This window comes from Mus musculus, chromosome 13, assembly GCF_000001635.26.
Source record: "Mus musculus strain C57BL/6J chromosome 13, GRCm38.p6 C57BL/6J".
NCBI classification, from domain to species: Eukaryota; Metazoa; Chordata; class Mammalia; order Rodentia; family Muridae; genus Mus; species Mus musculus.
In genome coordinates this window covers 106,937,604-106,962,495 of record NC_000079.6, presented here as the reverse complement: position 1 = coordinate 106,962,495, position 24,892 = coordinate 106,937,604, and the positions used below count along the sequence as shown (strand labels likewise).

The window sequence follows — 24,892 nt, the reverse complement described above, 5'->3', positions numbered from 1 at the left end:
GTCTGCTTTACATTTGAGTAAGACTCATAATTTCCCTTTTAGATAAGATTACATACTTAAACACTTAAATACTTCCTGTATTCTCAAAAGAATTAGAAACAGACTAAAACTCAATAGTCTATAAAATGTGTATAAGAGAAACTGGTTGAAAATCAGTTTGTACTCGGTAGAGTTACGCACAGCTCTGAGGTACTGGATAGATGCTGTAAAAGTTGTGCACTGTACTGCTTGTTTTACAATACTTACTCCCTTGTTCTTTTCTTATTCCAAGATAAAGTGAAATCTTTTCGCGCAGCGCTACAAGAAGAAGAGCAAGCAAGCAAGCAAATTAACCCCAAGAGGCCCCGAGCCCTCTAAGTTGGCGTTTGCTACTAAAGGATCCCCAGAATCCCCAATACTGTAACAACGGTGGTCCGACTGTAAAGGCCACTTGAACGTTTTTGAAATCTTTTTTTTTTTTTTTTTAACGTTTTTTGAAATCTTAAGTGTGTGGAAAATATCTTGTCCTTCATCTGAATGACATTTCAATTTTGTGAAACACTCCTTTGTCGACAAAATGCTTCTAGACCAAGAGGCACAACTAATAATTCGGACTAGTGAAGTATTTTGTTTCATTTGCCCAAATAAATAGTGATTGCTTTTGGATATCCTTGCCAATTTTATTTAAAGATTGTGGAAGTGATCCAGAAGTGGAAGATAGGGGAAGCCACAGAATTTCCTTTAACGCAGATCAATTTTCATAGCAAGACTGAGCAATTTTGAACCCTTTGCGTGCATGCATACCTCATGAGTGATTGTACATACTTTGCCTACTCCTAGAGACACTCGTGCTTACTCATCCTTCTGTGCCTTGGCTAAGGCTATTGACCCTAGATTTCTAAAACAGCCGAGATTAATTACATTCCTTGTTTGTGACTGTAAATTACCTTTACTGTGTGTACATTTTTACTGTATTTGAGACATTTTTTTGTGTGTGACTAGTTAATTTTGCAGGATGTGCCATATCAATTGAACGGAACTAAAGTCTGTGACAGTGGACATAGCTGCTGGACCATTCCATCTTATGTGTAAAGAAATCTGGAATTATGTGATTATAATTTTCTTAGCATTTTCTTTGTAAAAAAAAACCTAAAATATGAATTAGTTGGTGTATAGTAAAAAGTAAAGAAATTCTGAGAGGAGTTTTATTTTAGGATAATACATATATACATATGCAGTGTGTGTGCCAGTGGTGTTAACAAGACTAATAGTGGAATTTGGTCCTTAACAATGCCATTATTTAAGTTGAAGTGTTTATTAACTCACCAAAATTTAATGTACTGTTAAAGGAAACTGGCTTCTGATGCATGAACATTTGTATGTACACTGAAAGTAATCCCTAATACAAGTTAGATAAACCAAGCATAGACAGTATGTACCCCTGAGAAGTGTTGATGACTTATGAGGCAGGTTATTCCAAGCTCCATCTAAACCTAGTATGTGATGGTTTTTGAGAATCATATTTCGCCTGTAGATTGATGGCAAAATAGGCTACTCTATTAATGGCAGCACTCATTTTTAGCTGCTAATCTAAGAAAGAAAACTGGCCAATTTTCATGTAAATATTGTTTAAAGATATATATATGTATATCTCTAGGAGTTTTCCCTTGGTTCCCACTATCTAGTCCAGTAGGTTAACCAAAGAACCTCCCATGGATCTCTTAACTCTAGGGAGCCTACTGATGACTCAGTGTACCGAGGGGAAATCCATGAAGAGTCATGAGCCAGGTTCTTTACTTCACTGGTCATAAATGATGAGAGTAGCTCTGAGGAATCCGAACACCATGGTGAAAACTCTGTAAACATGAAATCTAAATCAAATGTAGATTTTTTCACAATATGCTTATTAATAAATGAAATTTATGAAACGAATTTAGAAATAATGTACTTCAATATAATTAGCTTTGTTTTGGAAGGAACTCAGGTTTTCTTGGAGTTTTATGCTATATTCTATTTGTGTTTGTTTCAAAGACGGGAGGAAGAATGAAGGACTATTTCTATTGACCTTGCAGCAGCTGTTTAAAGAAGGTAATTTTTGCTGGGTATAGTGGTGCATGCCCTTAGTTGCATCCAGCACATGGAAGCAGAGGCAGGTAGATAGATTTCTGAGTTCTGGACCAGCCTGGTATACATACTAAGTTCTAGGACAGCCAGAGCTATGTACAAAGACCTTGCCTCCAGTTCTGAGAATGTCTCATATATAGTGGGCAATAAAGACACAAACTTGCTCATAACTTACCTAACAGTTGAGCTTTAATGTTACTGGCATTGGACAGGTATTATCTTTGAAGGTCTTTATAGATACATGTTTCCTTATTGGCTTCGTCCTGATCTGTAGTCAGAGTACATCAATAAATATCTTGGTAGGTAAAATATGATTCAGCTTTACGGAGGGAAAGCTTTAGTTGGAAGAAAATAAGCTGAGAAAGCCTAGTCTAGCAGAATTGTTTCCCTAAGGTAGAGAATGGTACAAGTGAACTGTGCAAAGTTGTTCTGACAATAAACAAACTTTAAGAACAGTTCTGATCAATATGACAAAAGCTGCTTTTGCAGCTAAGCAAATGTTTTTGTTCTAGATTAAATATTCTTTAGAAATGTCTCAAACTTAAAGGCTGCTAACTATTCATAGCTACTATAATAAGTGTTTACTATATGACTTAGAAACTGGATTTTGAAGGAAAAACTGTAGGCGAGCAATTTATATTAAGTTTACTTAGCATTCTTTTTCTCAAGTAATTGGAGATATTCCTTTTAAGTTTTAAGTATAAATAGAGAAGCTAGTTTAGTTTCCTTATATAAATAAAACAGCTAATTTATTAAAATATATAAACAGCATTTATCTTTTATCTGACAATTTTTAAATAGCTTAAAAAGAAACACCAGGTAGTAGAATTTTAATTATCTAGAAGTCAGGAATAACCAGGAACCTGTAGTTTTAGTCTGTTCTTTTAAAAAGCTGAAAACTAAAACTGGAAAACTTACTTTGCACAAGTATAACCCCAGAATTTATTTAGGAGGCTGAGGCAAGAGTCTGAGATTAAAGTCAACCTCCAAAAGACCCTCTCATTCAAGAAAGGAAATGAATCATAAATTAATGAGACCACCTATTTGATTGACAAAACCCTCCAGAGTTTTTCTAAATCTGAAAATTGTAGATCTTGTCTCCCTTAAGGAAATATGTGATTTAACATGAGTTTTTACTTTCTAAGCTTCTGCATTTTACAGGTAGTCTTATGCAGAACTTGCCTGTACTGTCATTGCAGCAGACTCAGCTCCCAGAATTATGATGTTGTTTGTGTTGCAAGAGGCAAATAATAACACGTAGGGTGAAGGTGTGTGAAGAAAAGTCACATTGGGGGCTTTCTGACTAGTTGAGTGAGCTGTAGGCCTACGTGAACCTCACAGTCTAAAATAGTGAATAAAAGTAACGTCTTCATACAATAAATTGTTAGAAAGCTTAAGTGTATGTTGTGTGTGTCTGTGGCTTTCAAACTTAAAGACCATTATTTTTATATTTATATATAAAACACTAGGTCTACTACAAAGGGCAGGGTATTATTTATATATAATATAATACACATACATACATACATATATATATATACCCAACCACCTTTCACATACAGGATAATAAATGGTAAAAAAGTATTATTAAATAATTTAAATGATGTCCTGTAGAACAAAATTGGTTGTATTCTCAAATAGTAGGATTGTATAATTTCATTTTTTCTTGGTCTTGAAAAAATAGTTTTCAAATGGCTAGGAGAAGTGGATGCCTTCTGCATTGAATCCATGTAGCAACCTGAAGAGGAGACCAAGAAGGAATGGTGTTAAACTATAAACCCAACTTCTGACACATAATGTGCCTATTACCATTAATCCTAATACATAAACATGCCAACATACTGAAGACACAGTGCAAGCACTAGTCACTACACCTTAGTAAAAACCATGGCACGTTTGTCTTCTGTTGAAATCTACTGTTTAAGTTGGCACTGACTGAAATGACCTTAAAGACTTGCTGTCTCTGGCCTAAGCTCAACAGCACTTTCAGCATGGTCAGCTGAAAAAGAAATTGAGGCAAGGTGAGATGAGTAACTGGTCTCTGCCTGCTCTCGGGGCTGTTACCGAAGTTTAGTGAAATACACTGTACTTCTTTGTACTTATCTGACTTTTGTTAAACTGCACGCTGAGGAAGTGTGAAGTTTTTGAAATGATGTATTTGTAGCTGAGCTTATTTTTTAGGATGGCCTCTATATAGGGAGAGGTCCCTGTGGACTAACAGTCTGGAAAAGCAAAGGTGTTCACCTAGGAGGATTAACATCCAGACTCAGTCCTCCCGCTAGGAGCCAGTAACAGTGACTCTTGTTCTAGACAATTTAGTCTCTGGATACAAGTGGGGACACATCCTAGAAGTAGAATACCTGTCTAGCTCTGCAAGGACCTGAGTGCAGCCCCCAGCACTGTAAGAAAACAGTTAACAGAATGTCCAATAACTCCTGAAAGTTAATGTCAGTGAGTTAGTACAATTGGGTAATTAACTGAAACTTGCTTAAAACAAAATAAAAATGTCCACATTGCAGACATCGCTGTGGTGCCCTTTAACTTAACAGGCCACATAACTGCTATTGAATGAGTGATCAGGTGATGTGGTTCTGACTGACACTTCCTGCTTCTCTGTTTAACAGTAGGGGTTCTAAGTAAGGAAAAAATGGGTCATCAGCCCCAGCTGTGTGTTACCATGCTTTCTCTAGTGTGAGGAGGTGAGCAGACGCTATTAGAAGGTGAGTTTGGAGCAGGAGGAAGGAAACACTGCGCATACAAATACAGGCTCCGTTCTGGCACAGACTGTTTGTAACACCTGCTGCAGCTAACTAGCTGCCAGCCTTTACCCCAGTGGTTCTCAACCTGGGAGTCATGACCCCCTTTGGGGTCAAATGACCCTTTCATAGGGGTTGCCAAAGACTATCAGAAAACATCAGGTTATTTACATTACAGTTCATAACATTAGCAAAGTTACAGTTATGAAGTGGCAATGAGAATACATGATGGGGGGGGGTCACCACATGAGGACCTGTACTGAAGGGCTGCAGCATTAGGAAGGTTGAGAACCACTGCTCTACACCAAATAACTTTTCCACTCCATGAAAGTGCTATGCAATAACCCACCAGGTAGCTGCTTAGAAGCCTTTAAATCTCTATCTGAAGATACCACAGTAAAGAAATGTAAGCATTTAGAACAACAAGTATAATTACCTGATGAAGTCATCTATGTCCATGGAACGGGCCCGTTTGTCACTGAAACCTGTGCTGGTTAGGATTTGCTGTATTTTATCTGCTATACTGAAATCTTCTGGTATTACCTATCAATATAAGATCCAGAATAAATGAGCAATATATCCTTAATGAAGAGACCATGACTTTTTTCCAAGTTCAGTAATTATAGTCACCTTTAATCTATAAATGACAGCTGAGAAAACCTGACAGTTTGGGTAAGACTTTGATTTCTAATAAGAGGCTGATTTTTTTTTACATAATGCTTAGATTATTTGAGTTATCATGCTTGCATATATTGTCTCCTTTTCATCTTTAAAATGTAAAAAATTCAGGTTTCAGACTTTTATGAAATTTTAAACTAGTTGGTAGTGTTTTAAAAATTAATTCATACATTCTTGACACATATTCACCTAACCAGGTAATTTACTCTCCAGTTACTCTCAGGAGTAACTTCTCTTTTAAGTACATCACATGTTGCTGGGTATAATAGTAGTTCATCCCTGTAATCCTAGCACTTAGGAGGCAGGAGGACTAACTCAATTTTAGGGCAAGCTTTACAGAATAAGACAGTTTTTTACTTTACTTGATCCACAGCATTTATGCAAAGACCTTTTAAAATCTAACTTGGGTTTAAAAACTAGCCTCATCTCTTGTAGCTTTTGTCCAGATTAGAGAATGGAGATAGTACCATGGTATATTAAAGCAGAAGAGAATATGGGCCATAAAAAGTACAAAGGAAAATCCAGATAGTGATCCAGTATGTCCTTAAGCTTTTAATCCCCACATTTGGGAAGCCAGCCTGGTCAAGAGAGCTATTTCTGGGACAGCCAGGGCTACACAGAGAAACCCATGTCCAAAAATAAAAACCAAAGCCAAAGGAAATAGTCTTAATCTGTCTGCTGTCGAATTTAGAATGCTTAAAAGCCAACACACACACACACACACGTGTATGCATGAGGACTCCCACACTTGAAATCAAATCCAACTGTTAAGAGGCATGAGGCATATTACTGGAAATCAGCTATTCAACCTCCATTTTCCTATTATTATATGCTTTACTAGTATGATAGGTGACATATACCTTTAATCCCAACACTTGGGATAATTGCACATCCTCAACTATGTACAGTGGCAGCCTGGGCCACTATCTGAACAACAAACAGGATAATCACAATTTAGGGTAATGTGGCAGCTTAAATAGGTTTTGGGCCCCATATATTCATGTGTTTGAATGCTTGGCCCTTGGGAAGTTAGGAGATGCGGCATTGTTGGAGGAAGTGTGTCACTGTGGGGGTGGGTTCTGAGGTCTCCTAGTGCTCAAACTCCACCCAGTGTGGAATCAGAGCGTCCTGGATGCCTGCAAAGAAGACAGACAGTTCTCTTCTGCTGCCTGATCATAATGCAGAGCTCCGGGATCCTCCAGTACCAGGTCTGCCTGGATGCTGCCATGCTTTCCACCATGATAATGGACTGAACCTCTGAAACCAAGGCAGCCCCAACTAAACGTTTGCCTTTATCAGACATTAAAGATTAAACATTATTAAAGGTTTGACTTGGTTGTGGTTTCTCTTCACAGCAATAAAACCCTAAGACAGGCTGGGCTGTGGTGGCGCACTTGGGAGGCAGAGGCAGGCGGATTTCTGAGTTCCAGGCCAGCCTGGTCTACAGAGTGAGTTCCAGGACAGAAGAAACCCTGTCTCCAAAAACAAAACAAAACAAAAAACAAGAAACCTAAGACAGGTGGCAAATTACAGACATTTAAGCCAAGAAAACAATGTATATATTTGAGGAAATTACAAGTCAAATGAACACAACTCTTATTAGGGCTAAATATAAACTTTAAAGAGGACAGGGTTCATAGAATTCACGGTCTGTTGAAACTCAAACTCAGCCTAAGCTATATAGCGAGACCATTTCAAAGCTATAGAAAGAGATCTATACTATTTACAAATTATGTATTGGCTTTAAGTTACTACGGATTACTAAATTTAAATTTTTTTGTAAGCTTGAGGTAATTTTATCAAGGGTTTAAAATAGAAGCACTACAGAGCAGGCAAGCTGCATGCCTTAGCAGCTGCCCTGAAGAGAACAAAGGAGGGAAGGAAAGAGCTATGCTGCTTACAGTAAGCTGCCATCTCTATCAGCCAAGTGGCAGGGAAGCCTTGCTTAGAACAGATGAAAGTAAAGAAGGTTATGCTGCTGTCAGTAATCCAGAGGCAGACTTAGCCTAGATGGTTGTGTTCTGTACGAGACTGGTAAAGAGAATGCTTTAAAAAGTAAACAGCACTGAAAAATTCAAGCACTTAGCACTAGGGAGGCAGACGCAGAAAGATCTCTAAGTTTGAGGCCAGCCTGATCTACAGAATGAATTCCAGTACTATATAGAGACCCTATCTCAAAAAACAAATGAACAAAAATGAGTGGAATGATCTCTACTCACAGTATTCTGTACTGAACAGTGAATTCTGTAATTTTTTTCCAACAGTTGTTGTACTGCACTTGATCTGGAAATTATATGACAAGTATAAAATCAGATTATACATATTATATTTAGAGAAGACTAAATATATGCTCCATGACTATCAGGTAGTTCAGTGGTACAGGCACCTGCTGCCATGACCAGCAATCTGAAACCAAGCTCTAGAACCCACACAGGAAGGAGAGGACCACTCTTACAAGTTGTTCTCTGACATTCCCACGTGTAAAAACTCCACAAAACATCCTCTAAAAAAAAAATTGCTGGGTCTGGTGGCAGTGGCCTATAATACTAGTTGCTAGAAACGCTGAGACAGGCGGGGGAATTGCAAGTTCAAGGCCAGCCTGGAACTCAAAAGGTAACAATAGGTCTGAAGGAATCACTGAGTAATAAATAAGAGTACTGACTTAGCATGCTCAAGACCATATGCTTAATTCCTGGCATTGCCAGGAATAAAATGTTTAAGCTCTCTAAATTCAAAGCTTACCTCTTTTGCCTTTGGATACCCCCAAGTGATGTTAGATTTTTTTTTTCAAGTTAATAAAACAGCACAAGTAAAATATCCAATAAAAAAAAATAGTAATAAAAAACCAGCACAAAGGGCTGGTGAGATGGCTCATCGGTTAAGAGCACTGACTGCTCTTCCGAAGGTCCTGAGTTCAAATCCCAGCAACCACATGGTGGCTCACAACCACCCATAATGAGATCTGATATCCTCTTCTGGGGTGTCTGAAGACAGCTGTACTTAGATACAATAATAAATAAATCTTTAAAACAAAGACTAGGAAGTGGCTGAGCTACTAAAGGTATTTGCTATGCAGGCCTAATAAATAATCAGAGTCCCATTCCCTGAACACATGTAAAACGGGGGGAAAACCAAGTCCTCAAAGTGGCCCACTGACCTCACATGTGCACCATGACACATGTCCCCACTTACAGTGAAATGGAGAGAAGAGAACCCAGAAGCACAAACTTGAAAATTTGTGGCTAAATTACTTTTTTCTCTTTTGCAAAGAAAAACTAATTTGACTCCTAACTCCAATTTTCTTAAATTTTGCCTCTCAGACTAGTATGAAATTTGAAAAGGTGAAGTCTGTCTGACATGAGTAATGGTTGTACTTTAGGGTACCTGTTTATGATAAAGCAGCAAATGCTATGACAGTACTGAAACCTGGTTCCTCACCATCACAACTGTAGCTACTTACTTGAATGCAGCGGACAGTGTCTTGTTTTTCCGAACAAAAGTGATCCTTACTAAGCCGTCCCATTCCTGAAATATAATAACGATATTTTCTTCAGAATATCCAACTTCCTATCTACTCCTCCTTCATTTCTAACACACAAAGCCAGGGGAATGACAATGTCATACGTTTTGATCTAACTAGCAGATATGCAAAACAATACACATCTCTGCACTTGTGTGTATCTCTAAATATATTATCATTTTTTAGTTGAGTGGGGAAATTCCATTCATAATTGCTATTCTTTTTTTTTTTTTGGTTTTTCGAGACAGGGTTTCTCTGTGTTGTCTTAGCTGTCCTGGAACTCACTCTGTAGACCAGGCTGGCCTGGAACTCAGAAACTGCCTCTGCCTCCCGAGTGCTGGGATTAAAGGCGAGCGCCACCACGCCCGGCTTCATAATTGCCATTCATAATATGGCATTAGGATCACTTTCCAAATACAGTGGCACATGCCTATGATCCCAGCACTTAACAATCAGGAGTCTAACTAAGGTCATCCCGTGCATAGAGAATTGGAGCCACTCGAGACCCTATCTTAAAAAAACAAAAAACAAAACCAAAAGACAAAAACAAAACGAACTGAAACCTGAAACAAAACATCAAGTTTAAAACACCAACATGATTTAGGATGTCACTCGTCCAACAAGTTTTTCTCTTATGTAATTAGTTAAATTTTATATCAAATGGGCTAGCTTTTTTCCCCCTAAAGCAGTAGTATTCTAATTCAAACACGTTTGCCCCAAAGGCTGAGGATGCAGTCCAACTGGGGCACACTTGCTTTGGGTTATCATGATAACCAAACAGTGTTATCATGATACTATTCAAACACAATTATTTTAACTTTACAGTGGTTTTTTGCAACTATAATCTCAAGTTTTGAAATGCACCTATATTCTAGTCATTCTGCCTTTTACACACACTGTGTGTACTCAGAACTATTCAACATCAAGTTAGTCCCCATTCCTACCTTCTTCGATTTGGATATTTAGGTCGACTGAGTATTGTTTTGTTGCTTTGGAATGACATTTTACAACCTAGGTATTTTGGCCTCACCTGAAAATTGATTGGTGGTGGCGGATTCTTAGGTTCTATCCTGACCACGCTGGACTCCACCTTGGGGGGCGGTCTGAAGTTATTCTTCCCCACCTGTTAATCAGAACATGTTTAGTCCTCTCTGAGGCAACTTTATTTCCTTCTTGTTTTGGCACAAGGGCTGACCTTGTAGGTCTTGACTGGCATGGAACTCACAGAGATTTTCATCCCACTGCCTCCTGGTTGCTGGGATTGAAGGTGTATGCTACCATAACTGGCGAGGGTAACCTTAAGTTGTTAATCAAAGATGTTCTGTTGGCCAGATATAGTGTGGCTTAGGCCTGTAACTCCAGCATTTGAGAAGTTGATAATTCTAGGCTAGCCTGAGTTAAAGAACAAGACCCCCGTCTCAAAAAGAGGGTTGGTGGAAGGTGGGGTTTCAGAAGCAAGGCAAAGTGTTCCAAGATGAATTAAAATAAACCTCATACCTTCATTAGATGGTCCACGCGTGCTAAAAGCTGTGTGTTGATGGAGAGTCTACAGTATAATTTATCTCCAGGCTTGGCAACCAATCGAAGAGCAAACTCTCTCTGAAACATAAGTATAGCACATCTGAAAAGGAAGCAGAGGAACAAGAATCGTTCATTTTCAATTACTGGCATAGTTTCAGTTAAAAACTTTTGTTGATTTTTGTTTTGTGTGTCTGAGTGTTTTGCCTACTTGTATTTGCACTGTGTGCGAATTTGGTGCCCATGGAGGTCAGATGTGGATCCTTAGAATAAGGAATTAAAGCCAGTTGTTAGCTGCCATGTGGGTCCTCGGAGTAGAACCCCGGTCCTCTGCAAAAGTAACATATGCTCTTAACCACTGAGCAATCTGCAAAGTCCTTAGTTGTAATTGTAACTAGTTCATTGTCCTGGGAGGATGTATGGTTATTGACAATATGATCAGAAGGTAGAACACAAACAGATGGTTGTACTCCTAGCCTCAATGAAGATGACGTTCCCTTGGGGCTTAGATAAACAACTATGTAGTATTTAGATCTTATTATGTACTTAATAATCTAGATGCCTTCTGGGACCTCCTCCCCACCCCCCCACCCCCCAAATAAACAGTAAATTTGACTTCACAGAAGAACTATGTTTGCGCTGTAGTTGGAATTACATCTGAGGTATGGCCTGGTAGGTTACAATGTCCAGGGTTCCCTTGGTTTAACAATTTAAAGTGTGTAGACTTTTTCTTCTGCAAGCAATGGTAACAGTTTTTTTTTTCTTTTAAAGATTTATTTATTTATTATATGTAAGTACATTGTAGCTGTCTTCAGCCACTCCAGAAGAGGGAGTCAGATCTCATTAAGGATGGTTGTAAGCCACCATGTGGTTGCTGGGATTTGAACTCTGGACCTTCGGAAGAGCAGTCGGGTGCTCTTACCCACTGAGCCATCTCACCAGCCCTGGTAACAGTTTTAAATGTTAGTGAAGAAAAGAGCATTTTCAAAACTCTATTTGACTTTTTGTGTGTGGTATCCTGGGAACTGAAGCAAAGGCCTCACCCTGCAGGTAAATGCTCTACCACTGAGCTTTCTCTCCAGCCCTTCTGCTTTTGATTTTGAGATCAGGTCTCACAAAGTTGCCCAAGTGGGTCTTAAATTCACAATCGTCCTAGCTCAGCCTTCAGAATTTTCTGTAAATGTTTACATATCCCGAACAAAACTTTCATAAAACCGACATGCACTCATCTTCTAATACGATCTGTTCTATACCATTTAAAAGGGAAATGGGAGGAGGGGTAAAGACATGCTTCCAATCCTGAGTTTGATCCCTGACAGCCTTCAAGTTGTCCTCTGACCTCTGTAAGTATGGAGAAACACTCCACACAAACACACAACTTTTTAAAAAAGATGGTTATGGCCCCCACAATTTATGAACTTATTTTATAAACAGTAAGTAGTCTTAGCTTTAAAGTACTGGTATAAAACATACTGTTTTAATAACCAGTTAAGAAGTTACTCCAAGTATCTACACATAAGAAAAAATTTTAATATCTATTGAAGAGGATTAGAATTTAAAATGTAGAAGGGATGGCATGCACACACATTTATCAGCCCTAAGAATTTATCACCTAAAGGACCTCCCTGGAAATCAGTATTTTCACATGTGTGTGCACTCATGTGTGTTCTATCTCTGAGCAGGCTACTAGGTAACTTAGGCTGGCCCTGGACTAGCTGTGTGACCAGAGACGAGTATGACGTGATCCCCTGCTTCTCGTTCACAAGTGCTGGGGTACAAGTGCTCACCACCATGCTGAGTTTTCTGTGCTGCTGGAGACTGACCTAGGGGCTTTCTGGATACTAATAAGCACGCCACTTCAACAACTGAGCTACCACACTCCTGTCCCAGAAACTGTTACTTTCTACAAAGTTCTCCAGCAGTTTCTTGTTGTGGTTTTTTTTCCCCCCTGTGTTTCTTGCCAGAATTGTCTAAAGCTTAACAGGGACTGTTTTGCACAAACCTGAAAAATGGCCGGTGGAGCAGCAACTTGAAGACAAAGGGAGAGGAGATCTGAAAGAGAATTACAGTTAGCTCTGAGGAAGGACACACCAGAGAAATGCTCAGTGTGACGCTTCTGACAGCTTGAGAAATACCTGATAAGGCAAGTTTGCCACACAAGCATCAAAGAATGGCAAATCTGATTTCAGTACATCTCCCACCAGGACCTGGAGTTTGCTGGCCAGAGGCCTGAAAACAAGGAGAGAAATTGTAAGAGCTTGTTTGAGAAGACTGAAATGCCCTTTAGTTATTACATATACTCACGTGCCCTGAACTCTTTTGTGAAGTTCAGCTACTAGCCTTGGATCAAGTTCACAGGCAACTACCTAGATTAACAATAACAAAAAAGCTTGATTGTGGAGTATAAATGTTTTTTACCCTCCCAGTAATAACTCATAGGAGCTACAATGACTTAAGCTTTTTTCAGTCTTAACACAAACACCAGCTCTACTCTTTTCTACACTTAAAACAACATCCTGTCTGATCTGTCTCCATGCTGTGTTACTGAACAGATGATGACAACACTTTATGTAGTTAGTGGTTTTTAGACAGCATAGAAGGGACCTACAAGTACTCTCATCAACTGACATCCAGAGTAGAAACCATAGCACTCCAGGTGAATGGAAGTGGATAAAGCTGAACTATTTTCCTGCCACATCCACAGGGGCTTCACCAAGTGTCGTGACCACTTCTACATCGTAGCCATTTGAGTTTCTGATTCTGGTTGACTCCCTGACCCATTCTTCATCATCATCCTACCCTCTGAGTCTCCTGCTGAACTTGGTCCTAATGACTTTAACTTCACGGCTCTGTTCTTCCAGGCTTCATAATGGTTAGCTGCTGCCCTGTGGGTTATCTCAGACTTTCTATTTTATTATTACTCCTTTAAACACATGGCCCATTCCTATATTAGATCACCCACCAATACATCAAGTGTAGATTTTGTTTTCTTTGATAGAAAGATCTCATTTTTAGAGATAAAATTTCTAAGGGCCCACTAACTACTATTGGAACAATGCCAATTTATTAAAACATTCACATTTGTAAACCAGCTGAGCTAATTTGAGAGTAACACACGAAACCCCACTTTTACCTTTTTGGCCTTTTCTAACAGCTTGACAGTCATATTGCCAGTCCCAGGCCCAACTTCCAGCACCACATCGGTAGGTCTTAAAGCAGCCTATAAATAAACACAACTCCTTTATGCTCTGGCCCACTTGAACACAAAGTCTGTAAGTGACTGTTTCTGTTTATCAATGTACAGTTAAAGACATTTTACTCTGGCTTCATTTTTTTCAGGGTTTATGTGGTTAACAGCAGTAGTACCTCAAAGGCATTAGGTATAAGTGAAAACCTGTATTTCCTAACTTAGGGGATATACTCAGCTTCTGGAGCCAGAACAAAAGCAAGAGCAATCGGTTCTACTGGTGGGTTCCTGCTTTCTACATTGGCAATAATTCCAGCAAACTGTAACTAATTGTAACTTCCAAAGAGTTCAAATGGGAAAGAGTGCATTCAAATGGAAAAGATTTCTCAATTCTTAACCACTGTACAGTTTTAAGAATATAGTAACCATACAAAACGTTACCAGTGTGCATATGCTTATGAGTAGAATATTCGGTGAGACTGGAGAACTATACTCTATGGCTCCAGGATGCTCCCTGTACCGTCTGTATTTTACCTCCAGGCCCTCAATCCTCCATAAGCACAGCACAGTAACCCATACAGAAGGAATCCTCCAAACAGTTCATATGCAGTACCATATCTTTTCCTGAGGAACAAACTCAGTGTGATTTGGACGTAAATTTACGGTCTGGAATAAAAAGAGTAACGATGATGTACTTAGAAAGTGATCAAAATGATACACGCTTGCAAAGTGGAGTTCAAGGCTGGCTTTGACACACACCATGTTTGAGGCCACCCTGAATTACATGAGACCCAGTTCCAAAAACAAGATGGAGCCTCCAAAAAGTGGAAATAATCTGGAAATCACTGGGCAATTCTCAACCCATCCAACATATACATACAGAGCAACTATTCTGTCAGGCACCCTATCTTGGTTTATATTTTCTTAGTATGTAGGCTGCGGTCGAGCATATCACCCTGCCTCAGCTTCCCCAAATGCTGGGATAATTATGGGCATGCAACTTAGGCATACAGGCATTAAGTAGTCAGAAAAATACAATCCACAAACGCTCTGCCTTTCATCGTTAACACCCACCTTATCGATGATGCTGTTAACAATTAGAGGATTTTTCAAAATGTGTTGTCCGATCCCTGTGTTGAACATGAGTCCTGAAATAAAACACGAAGCAGCCTTAATTTCCCAACTTTTCAAGAACCGATCTCAGGCCGTCCCAGAGAAGCAGGATGGACCCGGGACGGTTTCTGCTCCAATGCATCCACAAGCGCCGCGCTCCCGGCCGGGGTTGGGATGTATCTTTGAGTCCATCCATCCCTCCTGCTGGCAAGGAAGACCAGGCGCGCGCGGGGAAGGGTCAGCGCTGAGCGCCCACCCTCCTCGGGGCGGCTAGAGGCGCAGGCCACCGTAGGGCTCCCCCGCCGCGGGTCAGTCCCAAGCATCCTCCACACCGCACCTCCAGCTCGCTTCAGCTCCCGGCGCTGCTCCTGACGATCCCGCCGGCGGCTACTCGCTGCGGACTTGGCCTTCGGCATCTTCTCGGAGGAGTCCCTGTGCCAAGCGAAAGCAGCCGGGAACCGCGTGGAAGTCGCCCTCAGTCGCCGTCACGACTAGGCGCCCGAGAGGCCCACTTCCCCGCCCACTGCGATCACCGACCCACCCAGTCAGCGGCAGGCCGGAGCCCAGTGGCTGCTGGGAATTGTAGTCTCTTATGGGCTCCTCCCGCGGCAAGGCGGACTCGAGCCCAGTGGCTGCTGAGATTGTAGTTTCTGTCTGGTGAGCTCCTCCGGAGGCAAGGCTGGCTCCAGCGGGTTAGCCACCGGATTTTAGAGTTTTAGCTGGAGCAACAACTTCCCCAAGAGCCCGATTTCCCAGAGGAAACCGCGCCGCTCAGGCAGGCAGTTAGGATTGGTTGGGTCTCGGCAAATTGGGTGCTTCATTTGGCACTGCCCTGGGACATTCTGATATCTGCGGAAAGATCTCTCGTGTCTCTCCTGTTTCCCTGCAGGTTGTGGGCTGAGAAGCCTAGGCTCGATGGACACGGAGCTTGGTGGTTTAGGGTAACATGTCTCTCCGTTGTGGAAAGCAGTTAGATTAGAATTAGCTCTCGTTCCAACACGGCACTTACTGGTTACTTCTCTATGCTTTTTGTTCATTTTCTCGTCGTTTTGCTGAGTTCCAGCACTGGAATGTCATAGTTAAAATATGCTGCTCTCAATGTTTATTTATTGAAAGATAAAGGCTATAACAATTTCAAAACCCTGTAAATGGGATTGATTACAGGTATGTGTTGGATATTGTAATGGGATTATACGCCGGGCTGTAACATACAGAATAAAAGATTCATGGCTGTTTTTCTTGCCAGTGTAATGTTTCGGTTTTAATTTTTCTGTTTGTGCGCTGAAGAAAGTCTTTGCAATCAACCACCAAAGGCTACTGCTAAGAACCTGTTCCGTAGCCTAGGTTTTTGTTTGTTTGTTTTGGTTTTTGGTTTGTTTTGTTTTTCAAGACCGGGTTTCTCTGTATAGCCCTGGCTGTCCTTGGAACTCACTTTGTAGACCAGGCTGGCCTCGAACTCAGAAATCTGCCTGCCTCTGCCTCCCAAGTGCTGGGATTAAAGGCGTGCGCCACCACCGCCCGGCTTTTTTTTTTTTTTTTTTTTTTCTCGTAGCCTAGGTTTTAGTCCTTCCTTTCTTTGCTGTAATTCGAGCACAGGGAAAGTTCTAAAATATCCTAATATAATCTTTTATTTATAGTCGACTATTATGGGGTTCCCACCAAGGAGCACTTGAACACTGCCTATGAGCCAATGGAAAGCCTTTCTTCCAGCCGCAGGTGACTACAGCTGGGTATTCCGGACCCAAGTTCATTCATCTCTGAGCCTGGAAAGCCCTCAAGGTTCCCATCCCGCAGTTGCAAGCTAACTACAGTTACAAAAGCCAAAATACGCGATTAGCAAAAAAAAAAAAAAAAAAAAAAAAAAAAAAAAAAATTATGGCGTTGTTTTTCTTTCTGGAACTTAAGCTTCCCCTCGCAGTTACTGGCACTCAGCAATTCAAAGTTCCTTCGTGGAATCTGAACATGACATCACCACTGCTTTTACAAATAGCTTATTTTTAAAAGGGGGAGGTGTGCAGTCTCACACACCTAGCAATACCCCAGACTCCTGGTCTACCTCCCAGGGACATGGCGCCAGCCTTCTCTTCCCTATGGCAGCAGCACTGCGCATGCTAGACTTCACACTCGGCCCCAAAGCTGATGTTGAGACCATGCTGAAAGGCCTTCAGTTCATTTTTCAGATGCAAGGTCACTGCACACCTATCAGGACCACAACAATTACAACCTAGGCTAGGTACACGAAAATGGCAGCTTTGGTAATTTGAGAATTTTTCTGCATGGACATTCCTGGACTGTCAGCATTACGACAGTGATGAACAGGACAAACAAGAATCTGACTACTTTTTGAACAAAACAGAAGAAAAAACTAAAAGAAATGAATCAGGACAGTGTAGGGGTTAGTTCTAATGCTCAGGTTCTCCAACTGGCTCTTGATCCATCAATAAAGATACCAGCGCCCGATGACTGAGAATGGGGAGGGACACTTAGAGTTGAGTGGGAGGACGAAGGCAGAATGGAGAGAGCTGGGGAAGAAGAAGGAGGAGCTGTAGGAGATAATGCCAACCAGCCATGTGAGTTTTCCTTTTTGAGTGGCTAATGGACACTCTGTCCGATTATACCTGGAGTGGCAGAAGAGGTTTAGCAGTGCTCAGTCATTGAGTTAGCAAAGGCGTTTTAAGGTTAACTGGTGCGTGTGGGGGTGGGGTTGTTTGTTTGTTTGTTTTGGTTTTGGTTTTTCGAGACAGGGTTTCTCCGTATAGTCCTGGCTGTCCTGGAACTCACTTTGTAGACCAGGCTGGCCTTGAACTCACAAATCTGCCTGCTCTGCCTCCTGAGTGCTGGGATCAAAGGCGTGCACCACCACCGCCCAGCACGTGTGTGTGTGTGTGTGTGTGTGTGTGTGTGTGTGTTTAAATTTGTAGATTCAAGGGAAGCTGGGTGGGGGCTGGTATCGCAGCCAGTTCCAGAGCTTAGGCAGGGTAGCAAAAGCTACACACGACAGGACAGTACTTGGCAGGTGAAGCCTATACAACCCATAGTTCAAGGTGAGCCCTAGACAGGTTTTGAAGTGGTGTACAATGAAGATTTGGTATATCAAAACATTAAAATCTGCACTCGAAGCATTATTTGCTATAGCTTAGGCCTTAGTTGGCCACCTTGCAGCTAGCTCTTCTAACTTAATTAACCCAGTGATTCAAGTCTACATTTGCTACATGACTCTCCCTTTACCCATTACGCAGTCCTGGTATGTACGACCTCCTCCATGTGTTGATGGAGAATTGCTGCCTCTCGATTCTTCCCACAGTTCCTATCTCTGCCCAACATTCCTGTTCTCCTCAGCTACTGGCAGTCAGCTCTTTATTAAACGGATCAGAAGTGATGGACAAGAGCTTACAGAGACAGCTGATGATCCCTAAAAGTAACACTACCAAAGTCAGACAGTACTAAACTCTCTGCTGGTATGGAAACCAACACTTGAATAATGCAAAGACAGCCTTTCAACTGTGAACCAAAGGATTATCCCAACAATGTTTTAATGTTTAAAAAGCCAATGAGATCTGTATATTTTTATGAGCTACTATGGTGTTGTTTCTGAAAGTCAGCTGGAAGCAGAGGAAACGGTGAAATGCACTGCCCAAATAGAACATGATTTTTTTTTTTTTAAAATGCTTTTTATCTCGGTGGGATCTTTGGAGAGAGTTAGCTTTGGTTTCAGGAGACATTTAATTTGGATGTTTGGAATAATAAACTATTCATTCTGAAAAGAGATTTTTGAAAATGTTATCCCTTTTCCCTCCCAATATTGACTTAAATGTTTAAATGTAGAGGTTATAAGAAAGCTAAAATTAAAAAAAAAATTAGGGAGTGGGGGTGGGTGGGTATGGGGGACTTTTGGTATAGCATTGGAAATGTAAATGAGCTAAATACCTAATAAAAAATGGAAAAAAAAAGATAGTTAAAAAAATTAATTAACACTGCTTCACTTAAAATTATGAAAGAAGAAAAAAAGTATTCAAGGGATGGTTTAGCAGGTCAAAACACTAGCTGGAACCTAGTTTTGAAACTCCTCCTCTCATTTACACACACACACACACACACACAAAGGCACTTACCTCACATCCCTGGCCCTGGCCAACACACACACACACACACACACACACACACACATTTGCTTTTGAGGAGTGGGAAGGTTGGGAGTGACAAGCACACTAACAACCCATTTGCAGTCCAGGTAGCATTTAAGTACATCATTACCCTTATTAACTCCTCTGAACAATTTTGTGAGACAGATATATAAAGCATGTAGTTTTAGCAGCTCCACTTTAAGCTCCAGGAGGACCATGCCACCAGCACCCCGCCCCCCCCCCCCAGGTCTCCTCGGCTCATTTTGATAAAACAATTTAAAGCAATTAAAGCAATCTAAATAAACAATAACGGACGAGAGGGTGTTTCTCTTGTCTCTTATCTTGACCTTCATGAGATCAAGGCCTGGATTTCTATTGTGTGAGGTAGGGTAGGCTCCCTTTCCTCTGATTTTCAACCTATTTTTTTAACTTATTTTTTTTTTAGATTTATTTATTTATTATATATAAGTACACTGTAGCTGTCTTCAGACACTCCAGAAGAGGGCATCAGATCTCATGACAGATGGTTGTGAATCATGATGTGGTTGCTGAGATTTGAACTTATGACCTTTGGAAGAGCACTCAGTGTTCTTAACTGCTGAGCCATCTCTCCAGCCCTCAACCTAATTTTAAAAAGTCGAAAGCCTCAACTCTTTATTATCTATGTCTACTTATTGTATAAGCCTATTTCTAGGCTCTAGTAATACCAGGCAAAGATATCCCACCAATAGACCATGTTCAGAGATTTTTGAGTATATCCCTTGGCAAGACCATTTTCAATCTTCTCTAAAGGATTTTTTTTTTCATCTAATCTCTAACTTCTCCCTTTTGTGGAGTTTAATATCTCTGTATACTTGAGAACATTTAGACAATTATCATTTTATTTCCTTTTATCCTTAAAAACAATTCAATTAAACTTTATGTATCTCTATTTTTTAGATTATTTGCTTGTAGGAAGTAGGCTGATTCGTTGTCTCAGGGCAGTCATCTTGTCTCTTTGTACAACAGGGGCTCTCAGCGTCTCAGCTAAGGCTCTCTGAGGCTGCTAGGATCCTTTTAAAAGGGCTCTGGGTAAATCCTTGGCTGGTGGCTGTGTTCATTTGTTCTAGTTTTGCACTCTGGAGCCACGACATGGCTCTGCTCAGCTGAGAAACCAGTTCTCCCCCCTATTACACTATATTATTGTGTATGTGTAATCCATCCAAGAGTTTTTCAATTAATAGTGGATTCTCGCTCCAAATTAGATGCTATAGTGTGCAGTTTTTGCTACACTGCTTTAAGCTGCAGGTGGACTGAGCTACCAGCTCCGCCCAGGTTCCCTCGGATCCACAGATCACACACACACACACACACACACACACACACACACACACACAGAGGCCAATTATTGTTATTGTTGGGTTTTTTTTTTTTTGTTTGTTTGTTTTTTGTTTTTTGTTTCCAATGGCCAGGCTCCTCTAAGCCTTCCCTGGCTATTGCACCCTTCTTTTCACTCCCAGGTCAGCACACTAAATCTGTCTTTAATTTTAGCTGCTCAGTCACCTTTAGTCCCAGCTCAGCACCCCAAATTTGCCCTCATCTTAGTTATGTTTCTAACCTCTCATCTTGTCTTCTACCCTAGGCCCAGTCAGAGAAGCGGCAAATAGTCTAGATCTCACAAGGCTGATGGCTTTTTTTCCCCTCTGGTAAAAGACGGTAAATCTTTTTCTGGACAGGGGCGGGACCGGAAGTCCCGCCTATTCCACCCAGCTCATTGGCTACTAATATCTTTATTGATTGATCAGGAGCCAATTGTAGAGCAGGTCCTTTTAATGTTCACATGTAAATTCCGATCAAGGCATCAGAACCACAGACATGTGTCTGTTGTATAGGTGAGAAAGGTCAAGGGCAAAAATATATTGTATCTTACTTGTGATAGTGCAATAAATGACAACTGTTGCTTGAAATGAGGACTGGTTTTTGTAGGCTTGGAGCCTTAAAAGTATAGTGCTGGGCTGGAGAGATGGCTCAGAGGTTAAGAGCACTGGCTGTTCTTTTAGAGGTCCTGAGTTCAATTCCCAGCAACTACATGGTGGCTCATAACCATCTTATAATGATATCTGGTGCCCTCTTCTGGCCTATAAGCATACGTGCAGGCAGAATGCTGTATTCATAATAAATCTAATTTAAAAAAAGTTTTAATTACATTTTAAGTAATTAAAAGTAATAAAAGGGGTGGCCATGTGGTACAGTGCTGTCTAGCATGTGTGAGGCCTTGACTTTGATCTCCAGCACCACATAGTGTTACTACTGTAAATGTTTCCCACCTGTTAAGTCGTCTTGTATCAACTTAAGCTGAGACTGACCATACTAAAGGTAACAAGAGAATAGAAGAGAAATTGTCTTTCTTCCCAATACTGATGCCTGCATTAAGATGCTGAAACTGTTGAGAAATTTCAATAGAAATAAAAGTGAACAAAGAGTACACCAGCACAGGGGAAACCTGTTTTTTTGGTTTTTGTTTTTGAGACAAGTCTTACTACATAGCTCTAGCTAGCCTCAAACTCACAGAAGTCCACTTGCTTCTGTCTCTTGAGTGCTAGGATTAAAGGCATACACTACCATGATGAACAGGATTGATCAATTTGTGTGTGTGTGTGTGTGTGTGTGTGTGTGTGTGTGTGTGCATGCACACATTTGTACATGCACGCACCTGCCATGTTTGTGTGATGCCCACAGAGGCCAGAAGATGGCAACTGATCGCCCAGAGATGGAATCAACAGGTTGTTAACAAGCCACAGATGCTGGAATCGGAAAGAGCAACAAAGACTTAACTGTTGAGCCATCTCTCCTGCTTGAAAAATTGTTCTTGCAACTGGGATCATTTCAGTGTCTCTGTGGGTACCTACTATATTTTTATACTTATTTTTATATTATTTTCCAGTGTAGAAACAATTGTATTTATTATATTTAAAAGCTATTTGAGGAATAAGCATCTCATAAACTATTTGGTTACTTGTGTTAGTCAGATGTTTATCACTGTGACACATACCTAAGAAAAACAAGGGAAAGTGATTTTATTTTGTTTCATGGTCTCAGAAAGTTTGATCCAGGGACAGCTGGCTTTATTTATGAGTCTGGTAGGAAGGCATATTGAGGAAGGTCATGAGAGAGGATAGCTATTTACCACATGGCATCCAGGAAGCAAAAAAGACTAGTAGGGAGTGGCCAGGTACTAGAGGCACTCTTCAAATGCACACCCCTAGGAATCTCCTTTCTCTAACTGGACCCCCATGTTCCATAGGTATAACATTCAAATTTTTAACCAGTCAATAGATAAAAGCCCTCACGATCAACACCCTCGAAGACATATCCAGAAGTATGCTGTACTAATCCTGGAGATGTTCCTTAATCAACTCAGCTTAAGCATCATGATAATTCCAGTAAAACCTAGAACATGAAAACTACTCTGCAGAACTAATGGTCTTTGTAGTGCTAAGAATCAAATACAGTGCTTTGTGCATAATAGGCAAAGACTCTACCACTGAGCTTTGTTGAGAGATTATTTATGTGTGTGTGTGTGTGTGTGTGTGTGTGTGTGTGTGTGTGTATATATATATATATATATATATATATATATACATATACATACATACATAACACACACATATGTACACACATCTTTTAAATTCTTATTCTTTTTAAAGTTAGCTTGTGGGCTGGAGAGATTAGATTGCTCAGTGGTTAAGAGCACGGACTGCTTCTCCAAAGGTCCTGAGTTCAATTCCCAGCAACCACATGGTGGCTCACAACCACCTATAATGGGATCTGACACCCTTTTCTGGTGTGTGTCTGAAGACAGTGACAGTGTACTCATATAATTAAAAATAAATAAGTTTAAAGAAAAAAAGTTTGCTTGTTTGTTTACTTTTTGGGACGGGGTTTCATTTTGTAGTCCGGGGGACCTGGAATTCACCAAACCCATTCTCAAGTTTGTAGTGGTCCTCCTGCTTCAGCCTCCTGAGTTCTGGGATTGTTGAGCTGAGTTTTAAAGTTTATGTATTTTTATTTTTGTTTCTCTTAGCTAGGACTCACGTAGCTCAGGCTGCCCCCAGACTATTATGTGGCTGAGTCTGTCCTTAACCTCCTGATCCTTGAGTGTCCAAAACCCGTGTGCTGGGAATACAGATGTTCTGGGATTACAGATGTGCAGTAATGTGTCTGCTCTTTCCCTCCAAGACACAAAGATCTCAGTGTATAGACAAAGTTGTCCTGGACCTTATTATGTAAGCCAGGTTGTCTTAAAGCTCACAGTCTTCTTGCCTTTGCCTCCTGAGTTCTGAGATTACAGAGATGGGCCACTGTATCTGACTGATGTTATAAAAAAAGTAAGTGTGTGTGTGTGTGTGACAGAGAGAGGGGGTAAGGGAAGCCAATGTTTCTTTAATTAAATAACAACTTAATAATTATTTTATGTATGTGAGTGTTTTCCTTGAATGTATGTCTGTGCACTAGGAGCTTGCTGGTACCCTCACAGATCAGAAGGCTACATTGGATCCCTTGGAACTGGGGTTATAGATGGTGTGAACTACCATATGGATGCTGGGAATTGAACCCAGAACCTCTCCATGCTCTCTTAATCTCTGAGCTATCGCTACAGCCCCCTCAATGTTTCTTTCCTTCCTTCCTTCCTTCCTTCCTTCCTTCCTTCCTTCCTTTCTTTTTTTCCGAGACAGGATTTCTCTGAATAGCCCTGGCTGTCCTGGAACTCACTCAGTAGACCAGGCTGGCCTTGAACTCATAAATCCGCCTGCCTTTGCCTCCTGAGTGCTGGGATTAAAGGTGTGCGCCACCACGCCCAGCTCTCAATGTTTCTTTAATTTAGCATTTCATCACCAATTTTCTGCTTTCTCTTTGTAGTTCTCAATTGTATGCAAAAAGCACTATGTTTTCAAATACACACTGCGGAAATAGTTTAGTGGTTACAGTGCTTGCCTGGCATGTTCAAGGCCATGTGTTCTACTCTTAGCAACCCACCCTCCCCCACCCCCAAAAAGAAAAAGATTTCAAATATAACCTGAAGACACTCAATGATAAGTTAATTCTAATATTTTCCCTATTCTCTCAAAATTGAGCATGAAAATATAGTAATGAAGTACAGTGGATTGAGGGTTATTCATCTAGCTGTAAATATTTGTTTTGTCAACAATATGCACCTGCATCTTCCATTCAATACTAGTCAAAATTAGTACTTCTGAATACATCCTAATTTGGGGTCCTAGTATTCTAGACACACTTTGTGTATGCTTTTGTTGTTGTTGTTGTGTGTTTTTTTTTTTTTTTTTTTTTTTTTTTTGAGGCAGGGTTTCTCTGTGTAGTCCTGGCTGTCCTGGAACTCACTCTATAGACCAGGCTGGCCTTGAACTCAGAAATTCGCCTGCCTCTGCCTCCCAAGTGCTGGGATTAAAGGCATGTGCCACCATGCCCGGCCTGCGTATGCTCATTTTTTAAAATTAAACATTTCCTAAGATTTACAAAAGACCTATGACTCCAATAAAAGAGTTCTATTTTTCAAAATTTCTCTTTTTAATAACTACTTAATTCTTTCTTCCCACACTAACTATCGCTTGTCTCTCTACCATTGGACACATCCTCTGGGTGGTTGGCAACATTAGCATCAACGGGAATGTGGATACATTTTAGACCAACCATGTAGCTGTGAGTTTGTGCTACACCACTTTGTGCTCCCAGAGGATCACGCACTTCCACCCACTCTCCAGGAACTCTTTGGATTCTGGAATGAAAGCCACACACACATTAGCTTATTTTTGAAATGCCTTTGGTTAACTCAATGACTGGGCACTCCTAAACCTTCCCAACAGAGACTATATGCATGTAACCCTAACACTTGAGA

General features: G+C 40.7%; 2 protein-coding genes across 11 annotated transcripts in view; one reads left to right on the top strand and one right to left on the bottom strand.

The window, feature by feature from the left end:
* Window positions 1-3,500, top strand: part of Kif2a (kinesin family member 2A) — a 63,360-nt gene extending 59,860 nt beyond the window's left edge. For 7 of the 8 annotated variants that reach the window (NM_001378938.1, NM_001378937.1, NM_001378936.1 and 4 more), the window contains one exon: window positions 272-1,911. In NM_001378938.1, coding sequence (NP_001365867.1) covers window positions 272-357 — 86 coding nt within the window. In that variant the 3' untranslated portion in view covers window positions 358-1,911. Of the gene's footprint in view, window positions 1-271 lie in introns of all 8 variants that reach the window. The other variant, NM_001374727.1, reaches the window with a different exon arrangement.
* Window positions 1,171-15,425, bottom strand: Dimt1 (DIM1 dimethyladenosine transferase 1-like (S. cerevisiae)). Of its 3 annotated transcripts, NM_025447.4 has the most exons (12): window positions 15,213-15,367; window positions 14,837-14,910; window positions 13,709-13,795; window positions 12,880-12,941; window positions 12,711-12,804; window positions 12,578-12,627; window positions 10,555-10,678; window positions 10,088-10,180; window positions 8,998-9,062; window positions 7,757-7,820; window positions 5,296-5,402; window positions 2,272-3,841 (listed from the first exon to the last, which is right to left on the bottom strand). In NM_025447.4, the coding sequence occupies exons 1-12, from the start codon at window positions 15,289-15,291 to the stop codon at window positions 3,799-3,801; spliced, it is 942 nt and encodes a 313-aa protein (NP_079723.1). In that variant the 5' UTR covers window positions 15,292-15,367; the 3' UTR covers window positions 2,272-3,798. The 3 variants fall into 3 exon arrangements, 2 of the variants coding, with proteins under 2 accessions (XP_006517798.1, NP_079723.1); XR_003950461.1 differs by lacking the exon at window positions 7,757-7,820 and having other exon boundaries at window positions 1,171-3,841; window positions 15,213-15,425; XM_006517735.4 differs by lacking the exons at window positions 7,757-7,820; window positions 8,998-9,062 and having other exon boundaries at window positions 1,171-3,841; window positions 15,213-15,423.
* Window positions 15,426-24,892: the final 9,467 nt, after the last annotated feature.